The sequence below is a fragment of the Odocoileus virginianus genome, chromosome 22 (assembly GCF_023699985.2).
Source record: "Odocoileus virginianus isolate 20LAN1187 ecotype Illinois chromosome 22, Ovbor_1.2, whole genome shotgun sequence".
NCBI classification, from domain to species: Eukaryota; Metazoa; Chordata; class Mammalia; order Artiodactyla; family Cervidae; genus Odocoileus; species Odocoileus virginianus.
In genome coordinates, this window is record NC_069695.1 from 52,103,383 (window position 1) to 52,127,263 (window position 23,881).

Here is a 23,881-nt window from a genome sequence, read left to right on the forward strand (position 1 = left end):
AATTACTAAAATAATTTTATTATACATTTGTATCTTTATTAGACCTCATTTTAAAACAGTAAAATTTCTAGATATCTCATTATGAAATTACAACTATATATAATATCAATAAAACCTTATAAATGTGTACATATAATTAATGATTCATTGTCATTTGATTTGAGCTCAGTTATAAGTTTGCACTATCTTCAAGGGAAAAATATGACTTGTTACTAACATAAATATGACTATTAGCATGAAATTTTAACCAGATTAGGAAGAACTTTTAAGTAGTGGAATCTGCATTATAACTTGGTCATTGAAGCAGAGAAGAGGTAGATAGGGAACATAGATTTGCTTCCGATTCATTCAACTCTTAACAAACTTTTCCCTGAAGTCTAAAATTACCAGGCCTACCTCTGTGTGGCAACACTGTATTAGTCATAGTTTTGTGTTTGTAACTGGCATATTGTTTGCATCAGTTCAACTTTGTTTTTCCTAATAGTTCTTAATTAAGAATTTAATACAATGTTAATTTAGAACTGGGAGCAAATGAGTAGCTTATTACTTATATGTTGATAGTTGCTGAAGTTTTTGAATGCTTTCCAAATCACATAGTTGACCAACCCAGGGATTGAAACCAGTTCCCTTATATCTCTTGGATTGGCAGGCGGTTTCTTTACACTATAGTGCCACCTGGGAAGCTCCCTGTCTAAGCACTGGCTCATAATATTTTACCAACTGTATTTTTCATAGTATGAAAATGGGACGAGTGATAAGTATTCTTCACTCCATACCCCCTGACTGTCCCTTCCACTCATATGAAGATTTCCAGATGCACTGGGATGGCCTGGTAAGGAATAGAAATATATATTACATTAGTAGCTATTTAATTTTGCTTCTTGTAATTTAACCTTTAGTTAAGCTTTCACTCAAAAGAATTTCAACTTTGTTCTTAATTTTTAGTACGGCTATAAGCTTCCAGAAGACCTTGGAACTATTAAAATATACTGTAGCGTCTACTTCAAAATGATAGGAGAAAGGATCTTCACGTATCCTTTACAGATGCTCTCTGTCCACCCTAGGATCCATGACTCCTAGTAGAAAGGAACAAAATAATTGTATAGGATTCTCCTTAGCCAAGGGCTCCCTCCGGTGGCATATTGAAAGGGTGGAATTGAAAGAATGTCAATGAAAATTTCTTTTTTGGAGAATAATTTCACAGGCAAAGTTTAGAGGATTTAAATAGCACTTAATGCACCTCATTGATTTGAGATAATATTTTTCTTGATGTTATTTTAAAAAATCTACACACAGAGCACAAGTACTCAGGTGAAACTCTCCCATGTTAATTAACACTGGTTTCATCATATTTGTTTCTTTGTATTCTGACCAGCTGGTCTCTAAAAGGAAGAGGGAGGAGCCTAGTGTTCTCTTTCTGTATTCTATATTTCCTAACCCAAATCTTAATATAAAGTTGAAGTTAACAGCTATCAATTATTCCCCTTCATAAATGCCAAGACATTATTCCAAGTCTTCAGAATGTTTTATATCTGAAAAAGTTAACTGCTTTGCTCAAAGAACCACATTCAGAGTTTGAATGCAATTCATATGTGGTGTTTCTCTGTGCTGAATTTTTACTGTTCTTGGAAATGCAACCTGTTTATTGTCTACTGTGAATATTTACATTTATAATCTATGAAGATCATAATGTCTTTTCTATAAATCATTTTTTGGATAGCTTAGTTTGCCAGTCTGTGGCAAGAGCCATATAGTAATAAGGGTACTACTGTGAGTTGTTTTTATTGTGAAAGTTAAAATTTAAAGTAGTTAGGATTTAGTTATTTGTGTCTTTTTGGCAGTTACAATTTTAAGACCTTTTTACATCAGTTAAAAAAAAATGCTGTCTCCTATCTGCAAAAAAATACTCCATTGTTCTTTAACAATGTTCAGGTACCCTCTCAGTTGCATCAGAAGTCAACCCATACAGTTCTTTCCAAGGGTAGATACGGAAGGTGTGTTGAAAAGCTTTCTTTCAGATTTAAAATCTAAACTGCCCCATATATGTGGATTTCCCATAAAGATGACAACTAAACCGTGCTACTACACACAAGAACTAACCCCACTGCATTTGCAGGTGAGTAGTTTTCCATGTCCTACCGAGTTCTCTGAGACACGCTCTGCACGTGTGTTGCTCGGATCGTTGCCGTCAGCGATGGACAGCCTAACCCACTGTGCTGGGTCTCTTCCCTCTGTTCAGTGTTTCCCTGATATTCTTTGTTTTTCTGTACTGTCGTTCCTATTATTATTGTATTTACCTTGGTATTATGGTAGTTGTTGGTCTATTTCTTCTAACTAATGTAATGTGACTTCTTAGAAGGCAGAGAACATATCCTAAGTTCCTGGTACTTAATATATGTTCATTATGTGTTTTTTCAAAGAATCAAAGAATAAATGATCTTATAAGATAATTTGGCAACACCTGCCTCATACAAGGAGAAGGCAGTGGCACCCTACTCCAGTATTCTTGCCTGGAAAATCCCATGGACAGAGGAGCCTGGTAGGCTGCAGTCCATGAGGTCACTAAGAGTCGGACACATCTGAGCGACTTCACTTTTACTTTTCACTTTCATGCACTGGAGAAGGAAATGGCAACCCACTCCAATGTTCTTGCCTGGAGAATCCCAGGGACGGGGGAACCTGGTGGGCTGCCGTCTATGGGGTCGCACAGAGTTGGACATGACTGAAGTGACTTAGCAGCAGCAGCAGCCTCATTAAAATCCAAGTTTTCTTTGAAGTTCTTTTGAGAAAGGCTTTGAATAATTGATAGAAATTGAATTAACTTGAGAACATTTTTATTGTAAGATGATAATGCTAAGTGAAATCTTATTTATAAAAAAATAATAAGTAGCAGTTTAGGCAGTACTAATGAAGAAAGTAAGATGACCTATCTTCACACGCAATAGGATACAATTTCTTTGTCAAAAGGCAACAAAATCAAAAGGGAAGCTTTGGAAGAACAAAGGGAAATTTAATTTAAATTTTTCAACAGAATCTTTCTTTTAAATGACAGATATAATATGTTTTCATCAGAAGGAAAGACAAAGGTTTGAATAACTTGAGCAGTTTGAGATATAATATGGATTACTGGAATATTGCTGAGTCTCCTTTCTTGACGTACTAGCGCCTTGTTTTATTGTAGCCTCCACTGCGCAAATGACTTAGGCTTTCATGTATGTTGACTTGCTATGGCTCCAACACTATGCCTCATGACATTTTTTGCTTTATGTTTTCAAGCCAGATCACATCATCTGTCACTAGCCAGCATGGGGGTCTAGTGTCCTTGGGTTAAGGGTCAACACCTCATATAAATGCTATAAAAACATGACAGCCAAGATAATCAGGTACTATGGGTAAGGCCATTTTGCTGGAAGGGCATGTGGGTGGATGAATACCAGCTGATGTCTTTTTGAACTTTATGAATCTTAAAATTTTGACCAGACATAACATTTTAAAGTTTAGTTGTTGGCCAAGTCTAAATCTGAAGAATTTAGAAGACGTGTCATTACATCATGCACTTTTATCAAATATGTTTATATATTTATTGACTACCTAATATTTCTAGCCCATGTCTGTTTTGGAAATGGTGAATGCAGACAATGTATTTGTGAAAATTTGCTTCTCAAATGTAAAATAACACTTATATGGGATTTCTGGTCTTTATATTGCCTCTGACAATTGGAACACTGACGATAAGAATTTCTTCTACCCAGTTTTATTGAGCACCTTCTGTATGCCTTCTTATTTAATTACCAAAATAGACTCTTGGGGTAAAAAATTGTTTCCTCAATTTTGCAGAAAGGGAAACTGAAGCTCACAGCATTCAAGTAATTCAACCAAAGCCACACAGTTCAATACATTGTAAAATTAAAACTGAAACCTGAAGAATCAGATTTTTAGTTCTAAAATTGGAAAGTTTACATTTGTGGTTAAGATCTCAGGCTCTGGAGACAGGCTGCCTGGGTTTGAACTCCTTATTACTTATTTAATCTTGAAAGTGAAAGTTGCTCGGTCATATCTAACTCTTTGTGACCCCATGACCTATACAGTCCATGGAATTCTCTAGGCCAGAATACTTAAGTGGGTAACCTTTCCCTTCTCCAAAGGATCTTCCCAACCCAGGGGTCGAATCTAGGTCTCCCACATTGTAGGTGGATTCTTTACCAGCTGAACCACAAGGGAAGCCTGTGTATAATCTTGGACAAGTTATTTGACCTCTCTGTGCCTCCGTTCCCCCAGCTGTGAAATGGGGCACCGCAGTAGTGGTAATGCTAGTGCTCATCACAAATTGGGCTCTTCAGGAGGCCTGCTCTGAAACAGAGTCCAGTGTGTGTGATGATTGTTGAGAACTACCCTTGGAATCAACACCCGTGAGGGGCAGGGAAGGAAGATTGGGTGAAGGGAGAAGTCAAAACCAAAGCAGGTACTAAAATGGCCAATCACGGTGGTTCTGCATTGGCCAAAATAGCAGGGCTTTGTGCCTCCTTCCAATCTGTTGTTAGATTTGGGCCACCTCGAGACAGGCAAATTCTTGGGTGAGATGGCCATCCATAACCGAGGCCATCTCTGCAGGGGCTGACTGCCAAAGGAGGTTTGCTGATAGCACCCAGCAGCAGGGATCCCCCTTTCTGGAAGGAGCTCTGTGCAGCATATCACTGTTTCCTTCCCAGAACCAGACTACACAGGGTTTTGTGGGTTTTATTTTTAGATTAGATAATCCTCCTTGGAACAGATGCTTGTATTTAAACCTTCAGTAAATGTTAGTTTCTGTTATTGCTACCACCTTGTTAGCTCTGAGAGTCATGCAGTACTAAAAAAGAATAAAGTAAAAAAATGAAAACTAAATGGATCAAACTGCTTGAAAAAACTCAACTGACTTAAAAAAGGGTTTCATAAATTAGCAGAAGTGCCTAGCCCAATTAGTTTTTAAAAAAAATTATGAGAGTTCTCCAAGATACATAAAAGAAGTTACTATAGTATAATGAACTCTTGTATGCCTACCATCCGGTTACTTCTTGACATATTTTTGGAATGCAGGGTAAACTGTGATATTTTAAAACAAATCCAGGATGTACTATTATTTAATCTGTAAAGACTTTAGTACTAATATGTGTCTTTTTCTGATAAGAGCTTTTTAAAAAATTATTTAACAGTAATTACTCTGTGTGTGTGTTTAGTTGCTCAGTCATGTCCAACTCTTTGCAACCCCATGGACTCCTCTGTCGTGGGATTCTCCAGGCAAGAATACTGGAGTGGGTAGCTGTTCCTTTCTCCATGGGATCTTCCCCACTCAGGGATTGAAACCGGGTCTCCTGCATTGCAGGCAGATTTATTACCATCTGAGCCTAGTTCATACTCTAATTCCCTATCTATCTCAAAGATTTATTTTAAAGGTTTTGTTTAAATCAGAATCCAAGCAAGGTTCACTTAGTTTGGTTGTTATATCTTTTAGATCTCTTTTATTATGTAACATCCAAACTCCTTTCCCTTTTATTTGTGCCAGTTATTTGCTGGGAAAAATGGATCATTTACCCTGGAAAATGTTCCATATTTTGCATTTGATTGATGGTTCCCCTGTTGTCACTTAACACTTTGAAACTTAACACTTTCTTTCAAGACCCATATTTCCCACAAACCTCTAGCTAAATCTGAGCTTAACTGAATCCTGGTTCAACTTTAATTAAAGAAACATTCGGGTGGTGCAAGGCACAGAACCAAATTTTAATAGCTAAAGCACATATGATCCATCATTTTGGTTAGTCTTCAAGCTTTATTTAAATATTTTCTTAATTCTGGGCCTCTATTTGATATCTATTTAAATATAAGTTAAAGCTTTTGGTTTCCCTCTGTAATTTTACATTAATGTACAAAGTTACATGAATTGTGTGCGGTTCTAGAAATTAAAAGCCACCTAAGCCACAGGGACGCCTGGCAGAACAGAGGTCATGATGTGGTAAAGCACATGCTTTCTCTCAGGTTATTTCACAGAGCTTCGGTTTGTCGACAATTTATGTATTTTAAGTTCTGTGAATTATTTATGATTTCATCTGCTGTTTACATAAGCCCTTTTTGTAGCCTTTAAAGATTTTTTTAATATAAACCTAGAGGTTCCCCCTTTGGGCTATTTACTATATTTTAGAAATTGAAAGAATGCATAAATAATATATTGACAGGCTTGGGGGCAAAAAAAAGCCCCTGGAAATTATTTCCATCAGAGGTATATTCCTGGAAAATATTCAGGTATATTTAGGTATATTCCTGAAGACAAAACTGGACATGAATGTAAACGTTTCAGATACATATTCTAGATGAGTTTTATATCAGAATACAAGTAACCTATTCTTATATAAATCTGCCTAGATTGAGTTTTTCTTTTTGTATCTCAAGTAGTATGGATGCTGTTTAACAGTTATTACAGTTTATAAAAACCAAGAGTCTAAAAATGTTCTTGGATTTTCTGTAATTGCTTTCAACTTAATTCTTGAACCATATTTTCGTCAAATAGAAAATATTCAGTCTAGGCACTTTAAGATGATTTAGTCACTTCTGACAAAGCATCTTTTTGAGATAGAATTTATGCAAATTTAGAAATCATTCTCCCCGCGGTAGCACCTGTGTACAGAGGAAAGCCTCCTAGGGTGAGGTGTGTGGTGTGTGGTAAAGCGCATGTGGTATGTTTACCTAATGTGATCTACACCAGGAAAGTGACTGTCCTAAGCTCTGTTTCCAGACATCTACAAAGCTGGTGAGTGGACACTTGGACTTCTGCTAACTCTGCCACCAAAATTCCAAAGTCATCCATAAGTAGACCTTTCAGCAGAAACTACAGAGGCATGACTTTACCTCACTTCTTTCTTCCAAATATTCTATGAGTGCATCTGATTGGTTGATCTTAAATCACATCCTGAATCCTAGCTGCAAAGGAGAAAATGTTCATTTTAGATTTCTAGGCTCTAGAAGGCGTGCTAAGAGAAGGAAACGGAATTATTGCTTAAAGCCTCCAAAGTTCCTGTTTGGCATAAAGTTTTATAAATAGATAGTAGTGATGCTTACACAGCAGAAGTACAGTGGGGAATATACTTAATGCCACTGAATTGTATGCTTAAAAATGGTTAAAATGGTATTATTTGACGTTTTATATTTTTTTACCACAATTTGTTTAAGAAGACTATGAACACTTGTTTCTCCTTGATACATCTGACAAGTCAGTTTGACAAATGTTTCCAAAACGCTTCCGGGTACCAGCACTCTAGTAGGCAATGAGAAGACAAAAGGATTAAGACAGTCGGTGCCCTATAGTCAATATTGCCCTTACTCTGAAAGGCCCAGTGTAAATGCCTCTTCCATTACTTTAATTTCTTTGAGTGTTTTGTTAGTAGCTGTGTGGAGGATTTAAGAATGTGAAGGATGTAAGAGTAAGTAACTCATGGTTTTCCTACCCTCAAAGAGTCTAGTATTTACTTAAGGAGAGTGAACATGCACACTAAAAGATAAGAGCACTACATTGTCCTCTTTTTTTGTTTTTGGTGACAAATACTGATAAATGATCTTTGGGAAGCTCAAAGGGAAAAACACGGAGAGAAGAGAGAAAGACGCATGAGCACGTTTGAAATACAACGGTAGTAGCTAAGTGTATGGGTTTTACAGCTCATTTACTACAGTTTAGAACATAATGTCATCTGAAAACATTAACTTGTATGGATAGTATTGAAAGTAGGATAAAAGTCATAAACACACGTGTCCTCAATAAGGCCCATTTGTTTTTTGTTTTCCTTTAGCTGTTCTATACACTGTAGTGTTACTTTTTATTCTTATCTTGATATTTTATAAATTATTTCTTTTCCTTTAAGGACAGTTTCACATTTTCTAATGTTTATCCTTTCAGGAAAACAAAGTCAAGCTTCCCAATCTAACGGCTGAACAGAGGTTCAGGTCCGCTCCAGCTCCAGCCTCTTCCCCAGGACCCTCCCGGGCTCCGAGCTTCCCGCCGTGCTCAGCAGCTGCGGGCCACAAGGGGGCGCCCTCGGCCAGCCGGCCGAAGCCCGCGGGGTCCTGCGCTCTGCGCCTCCAACCGGAGTCTGTGCAGAGCAGCAAGAAACTGCTGTCGGACCAGGCCGCACTAGTACTGGGAGCCCCCGTGCCCAACAGAGGAAGTGCTCGAGTTCAAGACACAAGCTTTAGCCCCCAACGTAATATTGCCCCTAAATTCATACCAGTTTTCAAAAGTCGACCATTACAGATGAACAGAAGTATCTTACCACCTGAGAACCTGAGAAGAAAACGTGTTGATACAGAATCTAAGTTGTTTTCCCTTAAATCTAGTGAGATCCAGGATGATAAACCGAATTTAGATCCAACTACTAAACAACGTAATCATAGCATTCAAATGAAGGCTAAAAATCTAAATCTCAAGACTTGTAGATCTCGGCAAGAAAAAAACACTGAGTCCTATGGAAATATGACAAAAAATCCACTTTCTAGTGGAAGATCATTGATCATGAGTTCAAGTGAAAGTAAACAACTGTCTAATAGTTCAGTATTTCAGATGCCAGCTGGCAATTTAGGTGTAATAAAAAGTGCTGTTGGCTCCCAAGTGAATGGAAAAGAGAATTTGACAAGCAAATATATAACACAGATTTTAGGGAAAAGCCATGAGTCACTAAAAGTGAAAAGCCAGCCACGTATTTTTGAATCAGACACAGATCCGGAAGATTCCCAACCGCCAGAGCCGCAGTCAGTTGGCCAAACTAAAGAATCGGATGTAACTGACCACCGATTAACAGTCAGCAGAACAGCCCCCAGGTCTAAAAAGAAGTTATGTCAGGACTCTCCAAAAACATCAAAGAAGCCTCGCTCCAATACTGTCCTTTGTGGACAATCCCGTGCTTCTAGGAAGCAGGTAAAAAACCAAAACGCAATTTTAATCTGGGACCACTCATCACGTGATACACTTTTAAACCCCCTAAATAAAGATAAAAATGATTTGCCAAAGATCTTCTAGAAACACACTGAGAATCAGAGTATCTAACACACCTGAAAGTATACACAATTAATTTATAATAAAATGTAATTCTTCAATCTGGTTACAGATATATCACTTGGACGAATCAAAACCCAAGAAGTCTCTCATTCCTAAAGCTTAGGACATGGATGTGAAAGAAGGAAATATCCAGCAGGTAACTTCACTGATATCTTCTGAGTCGTTTTTTGTGACATCACCCACATTTGGAATCACCAAGATTAGGGGTCCCCAATCTCATGTACCCAAGGAGCTACCTTTAATCCTTGAAGCCTTAAAATCTAGGAAATAGTAAATGGTGGGGAAAGTACAGCCCTTGACGAAGGACTGTGCACAGCAGCTGTGGTGTGTTGTAAGAGGTCCCTAAAAAGGGGTGAGGTAGAGGGGTCCCATCGCTGGCTCCCACCCACTGTGTTCTGGGGTCTCGGCAGACTCAGAGGAGGGTACTGCAGCAACAGACTGCCTGAAGATGTGAGATTTCACACCCATTAGAACACCTGCTTTTTGGACTCTCACCCGAGATAACTAACCTCAAATGATGTTTCCAAAGTTAATCATTAAGTTCAAGTTTACTCCAAAGAATTTTACAGTGCTAACTAGAGTTAAACCTGAGATTTAGCTGAAAATGCTAGTCCACAGCTCTGAAATCACAAAACCATGCATCTGGAAAAAGCATTTTATTTTGTCCTGCCATCCGTTTAAGAACAGACATGTTACTAAAATATACACGAATATTTTTCTGCATAGAATTGTTGGAATATTTTCAGTTCAAGTTTATTATGAACAAATTAGAAAGCATTTTCTTATTTTCTCTTCCAAATACTATTTCTTTCCATAATTAATAGAATTTTGGCCTGATTTGAATTAACCAAAAGATAATTAAGTCTATTTTCATTTATTTTTATTTCCATTGTTTAAGATAATGAAATCTACTCTGAGTTTCATATTGTTTTAGAAGTATAGCACTTTGCCACTTTGAATTTTTTGTTATTTAGTCTCTTAGTTCTATCCACCTCTTTTGTGACTCCATGGAATATAGCCCTCCATGCTCTGTCCATGGAATTTCCCAGGCAGGAATACTGGAGTAGGTTGCCATTTCTTTCTCAAGGGAATCTTCCCAACCCAGGGATCAAACTCACATCTCTTGAGTTTCCTGCATTGGCAGACAGGTTCTTTATCACTAGAGTCACCTGGGAAGCCCTCTTTGAATCACATAAGACCTAACACAATTTTTAACAATTAAAAAAATAATTCCATCAGCTCGGAAGAATAACATGATGAGAAAAATCATAGGATATCGTTATAGAAAACAATATCCCCCAAATATAAAATTAATATATATGCCTGTAAAATTTTTGAATAATACAAAACAGGCCCAGGAAAAGGTTAAAAGTAATGAACCACCTGCAATTCCTCTTTGTAGAGATAACCACTCTGAACAATGGATGGACATGCACACACTCCTGTGAACAAGGAATCAGGCTCTATATGCTGCTGTGGAAACTCTTTTTTCACTGACAGGCTTTTTCATCGTTGGATACTATTCCATTGCTATCAAATACATTGTTACTGTGTTTGACTGTTCCTAATGATTGACATTTAAGTTGTTCCCAACTTTTCACTATAACAACACACATTACATAATTAGTCTAGTACAGATCTTTGCAAAATGTCCATTTATACAGTAGTTCATTGGAAATGTCTTTATTTTACCTTTACTATTTTTATTATTGAAACTTGCTTGGATTCTTTATTTTTACTATTAAAATTTTCAACCACAGAACATATAGATAATAGTATAAAAAACCTCTGAGTACCTATCACCCTGCTTCAAGAATTGTTAATATTTTGCCACTCTGTTTCATCTGTTTATCATTGACACACTTTTTTACTATACTAATTTAAAGCGAATTCAGCCCATCATTTGTTTTACCCTAAATATGTTTTCTCTTACAGATAAAGCATAGAATATTTTTAAAGAAAAAGAAAAGAATGTGTTTATATACATTACATTTTGAAGGTCTACCATATCTTTGTTGAATCACTAAATTTCATTTTAGTTTAATAAGCAAACTAACAGGAAGCCCTCCATAAAAATAAAATCGATTTCACAGAAGAACTAGAACCTTCAATCATATAATCAGCATACTGGAGGGAGATTTTATTCGTTCAGTCTTGCAGTGATAAGACTGCAATTGAATGGGTAGTTTAGTGTCCAGCAGTCCCATTCCATTCTGGGTTCCTGGCCAAGATGTAGAAGTATAAATATATCGAAGCAAATGTCAACAATGACATTTGGTCTAATATTTAAAAAGAGGGAAACTGAAATGGAGCTTCTGTTCTAACAAGTATTATTCTGGCTTTCAAACATTTTAGATATTTAATTTACAAAATGTGATATAATTGTTGTGGTAAGGTATTTAAAGAAACCAAAAATCCTTATTGATGTCCCACTGAAATAATCCTTCATTAAAAAAGAGCTAGTAGAGAGTCAAATAGAAGTTGAACTTAGATTTTTTTAGTATGACTTGCTGCTTTTACTACTTCACTAAACCATTGCTATTATGGGCAAAAATGAACACAAATTTTATTTCAAAACTGTAAATATAATTATTGCTCTTGAAATTGTACCTTGTTAGTTTACTGTATACCTTTGCTCTAAAAATTTCTATTTTCCAGAGTTATCTCTATTTTATAATTATTTTACCATTTTCATAGGGAAGTACATCTGCTTTAAACCCTGTTTTGAATATGTCTTTCTCATTCTAAAACTAGTATGATGGACAACTAGTAGACTGCAGTAAAAAACAGTATGTCACTTTGTGAGCTATGGTGAAAATATTTATGAAAGTACTGTTAATAAGGATAAATATTTGATGACTTGATCAGTCATCCACAACACATACTCATTCCTGAAACCAGTGTTCCTCCTGTTCCATGTATCTCTAGACTGCCTTCCTGTTACTGTTCTGTTATCATGCCTCAGGAGTTAAAACTTAGTTTACTATTAGACTTAGCAAAATAATTTAAAAAGATAAATCCACTTGATCAAGTAGTGTATTGTATCCTCCTGTTCATTATATACAAAATCTTGATAGCCCTTCCTTCATTCCGTTAGTGTCTAAAACTTAGAATTTATAGGAAAGTATTTCTTTAGATAAATATTAGCCTACATGGCAAAAGCCTGCTTATGTTAGGATCAGTCTGTTTTCTGGTATAGAATAGGTTTATTTTTCATCTTGTAATATTTATAATATCTAAATGAAAATTTACCAAATATATATATACATATATAACATATAAATGCATATACATATATGTGTATGTATATATGATTTACTATAAAGATAAATTGATTGATAATTTACTAGTCCATATTCAGGCCACATTGTGTTCAAATTCAGTGGAGAAATCAATGAAGTTTTTGTTTCATTTTAAAGATTATAATTTTGAAAGCCAGAATAATTCCAAGTCTAATTAAGGGAAACTTACTTATTTTCTTGTTTAAATTTTTGGTTATCTATATGCATTGTGGGATACCCCTAACTCTGCCCCCAAATCATTTTTCTTTAGTACCATTACAACTTTAAAACCATAAATAAATGATTTTGTTTGCCTAAATGCAGAATCTGAAAAGATCAGCCATTGCATTTAAAAACGAAGTATGCTGAAATTAATGTTAAAACTCACCTTCACAGACATTTAAAATTTTTTTCCACACTTTATATTTTAAATTTCACAATTTTGCTTACTATGTCACTATTTTATTTGTATTTTATTATATATTACTATAATTTTTATATCTCATTTTATTTATATTTTATTTATTGCTTACATAGCAAGTAAGTAAGAAATATGAGTTAGTCAATGATTAACTTTTATCTGACTAGCCAGTTTACTAAACAGTTTGCTGTTTTTCAAATTTCACATCATCTGCTGCTATGCTGAAACTGACAATATATTGAGTATTTGCTGATACTTAAGAATGGTCAGTATTGATAAGTGCTTAAAGATGTCATGGTCTTTATTTGTTGATGGTTAAAATACTTATGTTGTATCCTACATGGTGTCATAGTGGTTTATTTTTAATGAAAGAAATGTTTTTCAAATAGATGTATTTCCCTATGTCAGAGTGACTGTAAGTAGGACTGGAAAGGCTTGGATAAATAATAAATTCTCTTACCTCTGTGATTCCATTTCTTCACATGCATTTACTGCTGGCTCCATGTAAACAATTTTAGGTTCTCACCCCTTAACAAAAGCCTTGTTCTCAAAGTTGCACATGCCTTTTTCTAATATAATTTCATTTATTTATTTATCCAGCTGTGCTGGGTCTTGGCTGGCATGTGGCTTTTCTCTCGCTGCAGAGTGGGGAACTCCTCTCTACTGCAAAATGTGGGCTTCTCGTTGCGGGGCTCCTCGGTGTGGAGCACCCGCCCCGGGGCGTGTGGGCTCAGCCTGGCAGCTCCGGGGCTCACGAGCACAGGCTCAGCAGTTGTGGCCCACGGGCTTAGTTGCTCCGTGGTATGTGGGTTCTTCCCAGATCAGGGATCAAACTCATTTCTTCTGCGTTGTCAAGTGGATTCTTTACCCCTGAGCCACTAGGAAGCCCAAAGTCTCACATTCTTTCATTCAACAGACATTTATTTAGTCTTTGCTGTGTTCCAAGAGCTATCGCAGATGCTTGGGATATACCAGTGAACACTGGCAGAAAGACAAACGGTAAAGATAACAATTTATATCATGTTTTAGAAGGTGACAAATGTAGGAAAAATATATATATATTCCTTTATAAAATAGAAACCTGCCATCATATTCAAGGAGAAATTTGGGAAAAAAATAATTGGCTTTGTGGTTCATTAAATATCTACTTATCTCACCATTAAAATAGTTTGGAATAAAATATTTAAATCTCTGAAGAACATGAGTTAAGCGGCTTTTAAAATAAAATCCTGGGTCTGCACATAGAGGGAACATATGTCAGTATAATCGTTTAGCTAAGATGAATAACATAATGGAATTTTTAAAACATGCTATTTAAATCATTATAAGGTTTTATTTCTAAGAGTAAGGATTTTATATAAATTGCCTTTTCCAAATCCAGTTCTAGCTCTGCCCCTTACCATTACTACCAAAAAGAAAGAAATATGGGACTTTTATGAAGAAAATACAGCCTCACTGCCCTCATTTCCCTTTGGTTCTCAGCTTGGTAAATGCTTGTTCTGGTCTGGATCAGAATTTGAAAACTAGCTACCTTTTTGGAGTTCCTGTTTTTGATAATGGCATGCTAGGTTGTTCAAGCTAACACTCTCATGGAAAGCAACTAAAAATGCTGGACGAATTTTCTTAAATTTCATAGAAACATCCAAGAACCAAAATGACATAAGGAATTACAGTAAAAAAAAAAAAAAAAAAAAAACTAAGAAAAAAGCCAGAAAGGTAAACAGAGAATTCAAAATCACTTTTGCTCCCAAGATATGTGATAATCCACACTTGAAATGGAGCTGTGTTTTCATAACATTGAAGAGTGAGGGGAGACAAATGCAGAAGTCCAGAGCCCGCAGAGACAGAGCTCCTCTAGGAGGAGCGCACGCCCTGCGGCACGTGCGCTTTGCTTTGCTGGGCCCCTGAAGGCTGTGCCCACAGTCAAGGGAAGCCCTCAGTAACCAGCTCCACGAGCTCTTCCCCCAGGGAGGGCCCCCCGGTGGATTTCTGCCCCAACATGTATCACCAAGGTGATCCAAGAAACCTCAAGCCAAAACTTAGCTTAAGATAGTATCAGACACATAAAACTATCGGAAATACCAAAACCTTTAGGAAGAAATGGAACTTTATTGAATTATATTAAAGAATACTATCCAAGTAAATGGAGAACTATGTCACGTTCATAGATTAGAATTCAATGATGGAAAAATCGAAAGAGGTTTCGATCCAAATTTCAACATATTTGTTTTAGAACTTGATAAGCTTCTTATAAAATTGATATAGGAATGTAAAAGTCAAGAATAAACAAAGACTCTTAGAGGAAAAAAGATAAGGGAGAACTTGCTCTCCAGATAGCAAGATTTATACAAAGCTGTAATAATTAAAACAATATGGTATTGGTATGCAGATTAACAAACCACTGGAACAGAGTCCAGAAAGGCACCGATACATGTAAGATTTCATACTATCCCTGTTCATAATAGCTCAAACACAATCTAAATGACTGTTAGGAATTTTACAAACATATAGAAGCAAGATAACAAAAGAGCTTCCATTTACGGGTAGTCCAAAGAGAGGACAAATTCAACTGTGTTGTTTAAGGATGAATTCGTGCATGTGTGCTAAGTTAGTCGTGTCTGACTCTGCAACCCCATGGACTGTAGCCTGCCAGCCTTCTCTGTGCATTGGATTCTCCAGGCAAGGACACTGGAGTGGGTTACCTTGCCCTCCTCCAGGGGATATTCCTGACTCAGGGAGCGAACCCAAGTATCCTGCATCCCCTGCATGGCAGGCAGATTCTTACCACTGAGCCACCAGGGAAGCCCTCGGGGATGAAAATTAAAAAGGAAAATAAAATTATAGAAATTATAAAGGAAAACAAAGAAATTGTTTAAAAATCCAGTACAGTGGTGCCTCCCAAGGGAGAAGAGGGAATGTAACCTGGGCAGGTAGATGGTAGGGAAGTCCTTTTGGAACAGTGGTTATTTCCATTTCATTTCTTGCCCTGGGTGATATTATTTTATGCAAGCATTGACTTTATAATTGTCTATTAAACTCTATCTATATGTTTATGCACTTTTTGATGTGTAGGTTATATTTCATGGGGTATGTGTGTGTGTTATTTTGAGAAAAATAATACCAAAAACCAGAAAACCCTCACACAGCGTAGAAGCTAGAAAGGTCTTACTTTTGGGGCTGTAAGATGGTAAAATGGGGCTGTAGTTAATAATGGTTGCATTCTGACAGTTCTCTGAAGGATGGTGGGTGCCCAGGGCTCCCAGAATATAACAGCAGCTTGAAAGCAGAGTGAGGTGCCTTTGGGGGCGAGCAGCAAGGGCAAAGGGCAGTGGCAATACCACCTGAGGTGTGGGGTTCACAGGCAGCCCTGTGAGGCTCAGCTCGTCCTGCCCAGGGTGATGCCCTGCTTCATGCTTCTCCACCCAGCAATTCAGTGTCTAGAGGTTCATCCTGACAAAGTTACTGGATAAGAAACCAACTATGTGTATACACGCTTGCTAACATTATTAGCTCTGCAGACACTAACACTTCAGACACTCTTCAGAGCAGTATCATGTCCTTCTAATGGGTCCCTACACACTGTTATGGAGAAGGAAACAGCAGCCCGCTCCAGAATTCTTGCCTGGAAATTCCCATGGACAGAGGGGCCTGGCGGGCTACAGTCAGACGGGACTGAGCACATGAGCGCGCACACACGTGCATGCACGCACACACATGCGCATGTGCACACACGCCCCCCCACACACACATAAAAGGCAGTTAATGATTATGACCTAGACTTTTACGGCATAGCTATGAAACAAAGAACTCTTAGATATTATAACATTAAGCAAGCTATGTTTCCCAGAGCAATAAATCCAAGCCTGCCTTTTCTCTCCTAAGAAAGAAAGTTTTAATACTTCATAAACTAAAGAAAGCCACGCTATATATGGGGCTGCTGAGATGAAACAAAGGAAAGTATTTTTAGTCATATTTCTCTTTAACCAGATTTACCACATTTCATTACTTTGCTGCCTACTATTGCTCTGCAGTCCCTGAGGAAATAACTAAACGAAATTGAGAATAAAAACAACATAAAGTAGGACATTCAATACCCCAGGTTGTATACACCCAATCCAGTTGCACAATGATTAAATTTAGCTCTAGTTAACCTGATTTCAAGTGCGGTTCAAATCTGGGGGCTATGAGCACCAGAATGCTTGCTCTACCTGATCAGAAAATATTTATATTGAAACATATGGTTTTGAGTTTCCGTCGCATATAGGAACGTTAACACACAACAGGCGGGTTTTCCTTTAAGAGATCACCGAGTTGTAATTGTACTGCCAACGTGACAAAGATTTTGTTTGGCCAAGAAGAGCATCAGCCCAGCAGTCCTTGCTGCTCCCTCTCTGCACGTGCGTCTCCCAGGTCGCATCTCCACCTTGCGGTGCTGGAGGAATGGGTAGGCGGCTTCCTCTGGATGTTGGGGACCGTGACGTTTCCAACAGGCAGCTCCCCTTAGACTCAGCCTCCCGAAGCTTTCCAACTTCGAATGCATCATCTCACTGTTTTGAGAGACCACAAAGCATAGAACATCTGGGTAACTCAGAAGGAAGCATTTTCAGACATTTAAAGTTGATTACATAACAAGGCTGTGTAATCTCTTCCTGGAGAAGGGGAGAGTGGAATTTCCAAGTCAAACTGGGTCACTTTTGCCTGGACTGGCTTTAATTAACTGGCAAATCTTCTGGGACGTATAGAAATAGACCAAATGTCCCTTCAAGTTTCCTTCAAACCTGCCTGCTCTTTGCTGAATGACAGAACACTAGACCAGAAAGAGATCATGGCCCAGGAGTCCGAGTCCTTCACAGAACAGTGAGGACTGAGGTACAGAGTAAACGTTGTTCACGTTACCATTATAATGACGAGGATGAGATAATTGTTGCTTTCTAGTCCCATCTTGCTCTTTAAAAAATCTCCTCATTGTGAAAGATATCATGGATTCAAAAGAGTTTATAAAGCATACATGGGAGGTTCAGTACCTCAGAAGCATCTCTTTTTAAAAAATTAATTAATTTTAATTAGAGGCTAATTACTTTACAATATTGTAGTGGTTTTTGCCATACATTGACATGAATCAGCCGTGGGTGTGCATGTGGCTTCTCCTCTTTAATATTCATTTACTTATTTCTTTGGCTGCACTGGCTCTTAGTTGCAACATGTGGAATCTTCCATCTTTGTTGCAGCACTCAGGTCCTAGTTTTTAGCTCTAGCACGGAGGAGCTTTACTTGTGGCATGCAAACTCTTAGTTGCGTCATGTGGGGTCTAGTTCTCCAACCAGGAATTGAGCCCAGGCCCCCTACATTGGGGGTACGGTGTCTCAGACACCAGACCACTGGGGAAGTCCCTCTCAGAACGTCTTCAGTGTCTCTGCCTGACCTCACACCTTTCCTGCCCCCAGAGAAGCGGCACGGGGAACTCTCCTCGGTTGTCTGTAACAGCCCGTGTGGACGGGAAATCCGAAAAGGAGGGGATACGTGTGGCTTCCCTGGTGGCTCAGATGGTAAAGAATCCGCCTGCAATGCGGGAGACCTGGATTCGACCCCTGGGTTGGGAAGATCCCCTGGAGAAGGGAAAGGCTCCCCATGCCAGTATTCTGGCCTGGAGAATCCTATGGACTGCATAGTTGCAAAGAGCTGGACACGACTGAGCAACTTTCACTTCCATAGCTGATCTCACTTTACTGTAACCTGAAACTAACGCAACGTTGTGCATCAGCTACACCCTGATAATGATTTCTTTAAACAATTAGACGGAGCAAGACACCTTTTTTTTCTCTTGGCCAAACAGCCATTTTCTTTTGCGTTACATATACAAAATTATCACGGGAGTGACACTGTTTAGGTTAATTCCCCTTGGTTTTCCTCTTTTATTCTTATCTGTTTCATCTTCTTCACGACATCAGGCATGCTTCCCTCGGATGTGTGCCGAGTGTCTGCTTTTGCTCTTCCGAGGGCACGGGGCGACTCTCCAGACCCTCCCAAACCCTCCTCCCAGGGAAGCATGAGAGGGGTACTGCTGGACAACATCACACACCAGCTCTCACTGAGGGAAGACAAGGAAATGGGAGGGCCCTGGAGCCTCAGAGGGAGCCCCACTAACAGAATTGAGAAACTGCAGTTTCAAGCAGTTAAAACCACAAGAGCTGATGAGCTTTCTCAAAGGTGAATATTTAAGTAACTACTGGAGCCACGGTAAGTATACGCTTCCTGGGAACCATGTGAATCCCCAAACAGAATTCAGGGCCCTTGTCAAGCTGCAGCAGCAAGTGGGTGCTGGGAAATAACCAATGTTGCCTGCAAGCTGTAACCCCAAAACCCTGACCTCGTTGACTGTAACCAAAAACTTAGTGGTCATATTCCCACTAAAAATAGGCTTTCATTCATTCATTTGTCAAATATTTAGAAAGTACCTACTATGTGCCAGGACCCTGGAGAAGGAAATGGCAACCCACTCCAGTATTGCTGCCTGGAGAATCCCATGGACAGAGGAGCCTGACAGGCTACAGTCCATGGGCTCGCAAGAGTTAGACACAACTTAGCAGCTAAAAACACAACACACATCTGCCAGGAACTGTGCTATGCGCCAGATATATATCAGATTTAAAAGACCCAGTCAATCCTCCCCATATCCAGCAGGGAAGAGAGGCAATCAGGCCGCGAAGAGATGTTAAATGCTGCCAGAAAAGAGGTGTTGGGTTAGCCTAAGAGTTCTTTCTGCAACAGTATACAGAAAAAACTGAACGAATTTTTGGCTGACCCTATACAATGAGCTATTATGGAAGCTATCTAGAGCAGCAGCAAGTCTTCCAGAAAGAAGAGACTTTTAAGGATATTTCTGTGGGTGAGAATTCGTAGTGTGCCCTGGAGGTAAAAGAGTGGTCTGCATGGCTGCTAAATTGTTTCACTCATGTCTGACTCTTTGTGACCCCATGGACCATAGCCCACCAGGCTCCTCTGTCCATGGGATTCTCCAGGCAAGAATACTGGAGTCGGTTGCCATGCCCTCCTCCAGGGGATCTTCCCAACCCAGGGACTGAACCCTCGTCTCTTACACTTCCTGCACTGGCAGATGGGTTTTTTACTGCTAGCTCCACCCGGGAAGCCCAGAACGAGCGGTCTAGACAGAGGAAAACCTGTGTGTGAGAAGACCAGAGAAAGGCATGGTAAGTCTAACTAGAGAAGGTCTGTGAGGCTAGAAGGAGGCAAGGAGGAAGGAGCAGTGAGAGATGCTGCTGGACAGAAGGGATGGGGGATTTAGGGTTAGAGGAACACAGGCTGGATACGAGGCTTCTGTGAAGAGGCTGTGGTCGCATGATGCAGAGACTGAACTGACTTAGAACACTGGTGTTAGAGCTTTCTCTTTTCCAACACAAGCATTTTTAGCATTTATAAATGTCCCTCTAGGCAATGCTTTAAGCACATCTCATAATTTTAATGTGTGCTTTCATCTCAATTCAGTATAAATTGAGTTTTTCTAAATTTCTCCTTAGAAGCTTGATTACTTTCCAAATATTTATGACTTTTCCAGATGTTTTTTTTTTCTGTTTTTGCTTTCTAGGAAGTCTACTGTGGTCATTTATTTTAAACTTACTGAGACTTGTCTGATACAAGACTTGTTACAGCCCGTGTATGGCGTATATATGGGCCACCCCAAGTCCAGTTGATTCTTTCCCCTTCTTATCCGGCCTTGCCGTCCAGACTTCTTCTTTCTCTTTCTTTCCCATTGGCCTCTCCTCCAAGCAGAGAAGTGAAGGTCAGACCTGCTTAGATTTCCTACAATCTGGGGACTTTTCTCAACACTGCCTTTGAGGAACAATATAGCAACTTCACGAAAACAAATAATAAAATATTGGCATGGATGTGAGAGTTGAACCATAAAGAAATTTGAGCAGGGAAGAATTGATGCTTTTGAACTGTGGTGAAAGTTCAAAGACTCTTGAGCTAGAGAAGACTCTTGAGAGTCCCTTGGACAGCAAGGAGATCCAACCAGTCAATCCTAAAGGAAATCAACCCTGAATATTCATCGGAAGGACTGTCGTTGAACTGAAGCTCCAATACTTTGGCCACCTGATGCGAAGAACTGACTCACTGGGAAAGACCCTGATGCTGGGAAAGACTGAAGGCAGGAGGAGAAGGGGATGACAGGATGAGACGGTTGGATGGCATTATTGACACAATGGACATGAGATTGAGCAAACTCTGGGAAACTGAAGGACAGGGAAGCCTGGCGTGCTGTAGTTCATGGGCTCACACAGAGTATGACATGACTTAGCAGCTGAACAACACGTTGCAGTGTAAATCCATATTTGGGAAAGAAAATGACTCTAAAGGATCACCATCTGCAGAAATGTGACTGGCCACAATAATTACAGCCTTCATATTACTATGCAGAGGGGTTGGAGCCAGAGCCACATGGCTTCAAATATCTCCTTTCCCAGAAGAGGGTCTTTCTGCATTGCGGTGGCTTCCCAGAAGAAAAAGATGTTCAGCCTCAAGGACAAATTCAAACTCTCATCTCTTATGAGGGAGGAAATCGTTGCATTTTTCTGTTCTCTCTCCATTCATCTCTCTTTACAAATCTAGTCTCACGCACAGTCATTGTGTTTTATTGCTCTTGTTCAGTGAGGAAGAGTATCATGAATTGGGAATTACAGATTCTGCCTTGTTTTCCATAAGTGGTTAGAACATAAAAATAGCCTCCAAACTCATGTGGGTGCCTACTGATATCTAATGCCAAGTCCTAACCCCACTACCTTCTCCCTTTCATAATTGTAACAGTGTCTGGGAAGTTCAGCTAAGAATTTATTCAACTTAGTTCTCACAACATTGGAATTCTAGTTAAGTTTTAAGACACTGGTCAGTTCTCTTGTTGCAGAAGATGAAGTCCCTTGAGTTGGATCATAGATATTCTTGTCCAGGTCTCTGCCTTGTAAATTAACAAAGGAGCAGCTGATGAAAGTGGGTGAAGACACTGTGGCAGAGGTAGTTTGAATTATTTTAAGTCCTTAAAGTCACAAATTCTGAGGAATCCAGTGATATTTAAAGGGAAGCAAACAAGGGACATTTTTTTTTTTTCCATCATTCAGAATTTTGTGCTTTGAAAGAGGAAGTGGGCTACAGAAGGAGCTATGAAGTGAGTTACGGAGTCATGTGGCGGCCTGCATCAACTTTAAATAGAACAACTTGAGGGCTCTTTCAATTCTCTTTTGATGGTTATTTCTTCTTGGGGTACATAAAAGTGTATCTCTCCGCACAGCTTAACTGGAAATGGTCCGCGCCTCCACCCCACCTCTGAGGTCATACTGTGCCTCTGTTGGCGCACCAAGCCCCACTCTCGCCATCACCCTCACATTTGACTTTTATTCCTCCTCCAGGCTCTAGTTTGAGTTCCAAAGTCCTGACTTAACCACAGCCTAACGAAAGGAGATGTCATGCATTCCTCTAGTCTCTCTAGTGGAAACCTCCACTTCCTACAGGCTGGGGAGCCAGGGCCACAACTCAGCGTCTCTCCAGATGACTGTCTGTCACGGTCCGTAAGCTGCTGGCCCCGCGGTTGCCAGCTGCTCATGGCTTCCTGGGGGGCTCAGGCGGTAAGGAATCTGCCTGCAATGTAGGAGACCCATGTTTGATCCATGGTTGGGGAAGATCACCTGGAGAAGGAAATGGCCACCCACTCTAGTGTTCCTGCCTGGAGAATCCCGTGGACAGGGGAGCCTGGCGGGCTACAGCCCAGGAGTCAGATCACAGGCTACAAAATTTCATGATGCAGTTCCTCATAATAAATCTCCATATGTGTGTGTGTGCGTGTGTGTTTAACAGGAGAAGTACATATACCCGATGGGTTTTATTTCACTGGAGAGTGTTGACTAATACAACACCCTTCTTCAAAAGAGTTATGAGTTCTTCCATGAACATTTTGCATTTATTTATCTCCACCCTATCCTGTAATAGGAATTGCGAACGGATTGACTGTGTGAACCTTTCTAACCTCTCGGGTGCGCGGAGCACCCGGACCTACAGGGAGGGGAGGTGGGACGCAGGGAGTGACCCCAGGCAGTGCGACACCCACAGCCCTCTTGGCCTCACAGTGGCTGCCTCTGCCCCCGACGACACTTACTCCTCCCCAGGCCTGGCCCCCACTGGGCTCTCCCTGCCAGGCCCCAAGCGAGGACGTTCCTAATCCAAGCTGAGAACATTGCACTTTCCTCGTCACGTGGAGCTTAAGATCAGAGGCTGCTGGTTCTCATAACTTCAGGAACTCACACACACTGTCCTGGATGTGGAGCACTGTCAGCTGGGCCTCCCGAGCACGTGGAGAAGGGGGCGGGGACTGGCAGGGCCGGTGGATGTCAGCGCCCTCCGGTCATCAGCGCCGCTCACCGCCCACAGAGAACAGCTGTTCTGTTCTGTTTCGTGTCCACCTTGAACTTGGACACGGCCATCCCAAAGACGCCAAGCTAAAAGAAGAGGGGAAACGAGGACTGGCCTATTGATGAAGGGCTTCCCTGGTGGGCCAGAGGGTAAAGAATCTGCCTGCAGTGCAGGAGAGCCAGGTTCAGTCACCTGGGTTGGGAGGATGCCCGGGAGAAGGGAAAGGCCACCCACTCCAGTGTTCTTACCTGGAGAATCCCAGGGACAGAGGAGCCTGGCGGGCCACAGTCCATGGGATTGCAAAGAGTCGGACACGACTAAGCGGCTCTCACTTTCACTTTTCATATTGATGAAATGCCCATATTTTATGGACTTTTTTATAGGGCTTAGTTTTTACTCAGTTTTATTCACCTTGAAACTTTACCATTGTGTGTTTTCAAGCATTATTCCTCATGCATTATTTTTTTAATTTATTTTTTATTGAAGGAAATAAAAACAAAAGTAAACAAGTGGGACCTGATTAAACTTAAAGGCTTTTGTGCAGCAAAGGAAACTATAAGCAAGGTGAAAAGACAACCCCCGGAATGGGAGAAAATAATACCAAATGAAACAACTGACAAAGGATTAATTTCCAAAATATACAAGCAGCTCATACAACTCAATACCAGGAAGACAAACAACCCA

General features: G+C 39.7%; 1 protein-coding gene across 5 annotated transcripts in view; it reads left to right on the top strand.

Moving 5' to 3' along the window:
- The window catches only part of C22H18orf63 (chromosome 22 C18orf63 homolog), a 39,740-nt gene extending 26,491 nt beyond the window's left edge, over positions 1-13,249 (top strand). For all 5 annotated transcript variants that reach the window (XM_070452971.1, XM_020877045.2, XM_070452970.1 and 2 more), the window contains 6 exons: positions 736-832; positions 946-1,031; positions 1,933-2,116; positions 7,925-8,938; positions 9,129-9,215; positions 10,482-13,249. In XM_070452971.1, the coding sequence (XP_070309072.1) occupies positions 736-832; positions 946-1,031; positions 1,933-2,116; positions 7,925-8,938; positions 9,129-9,182 (1,435 nt within the window). In that variant the 3' untranslated portion in view covers positions 9,183-9,215; positions 10,482-13,249. The remainder of the gene's footprint in view (positions 1-735; positions 833-945; positions 1,032-1,932; positions 2,117-7,924; positions 8,939-9,128; positions 9,216-10,481) is intronic.
- The last annotated feature ends 10,632 nt before the right edge of the window (positions 13,250-23,881 follow it).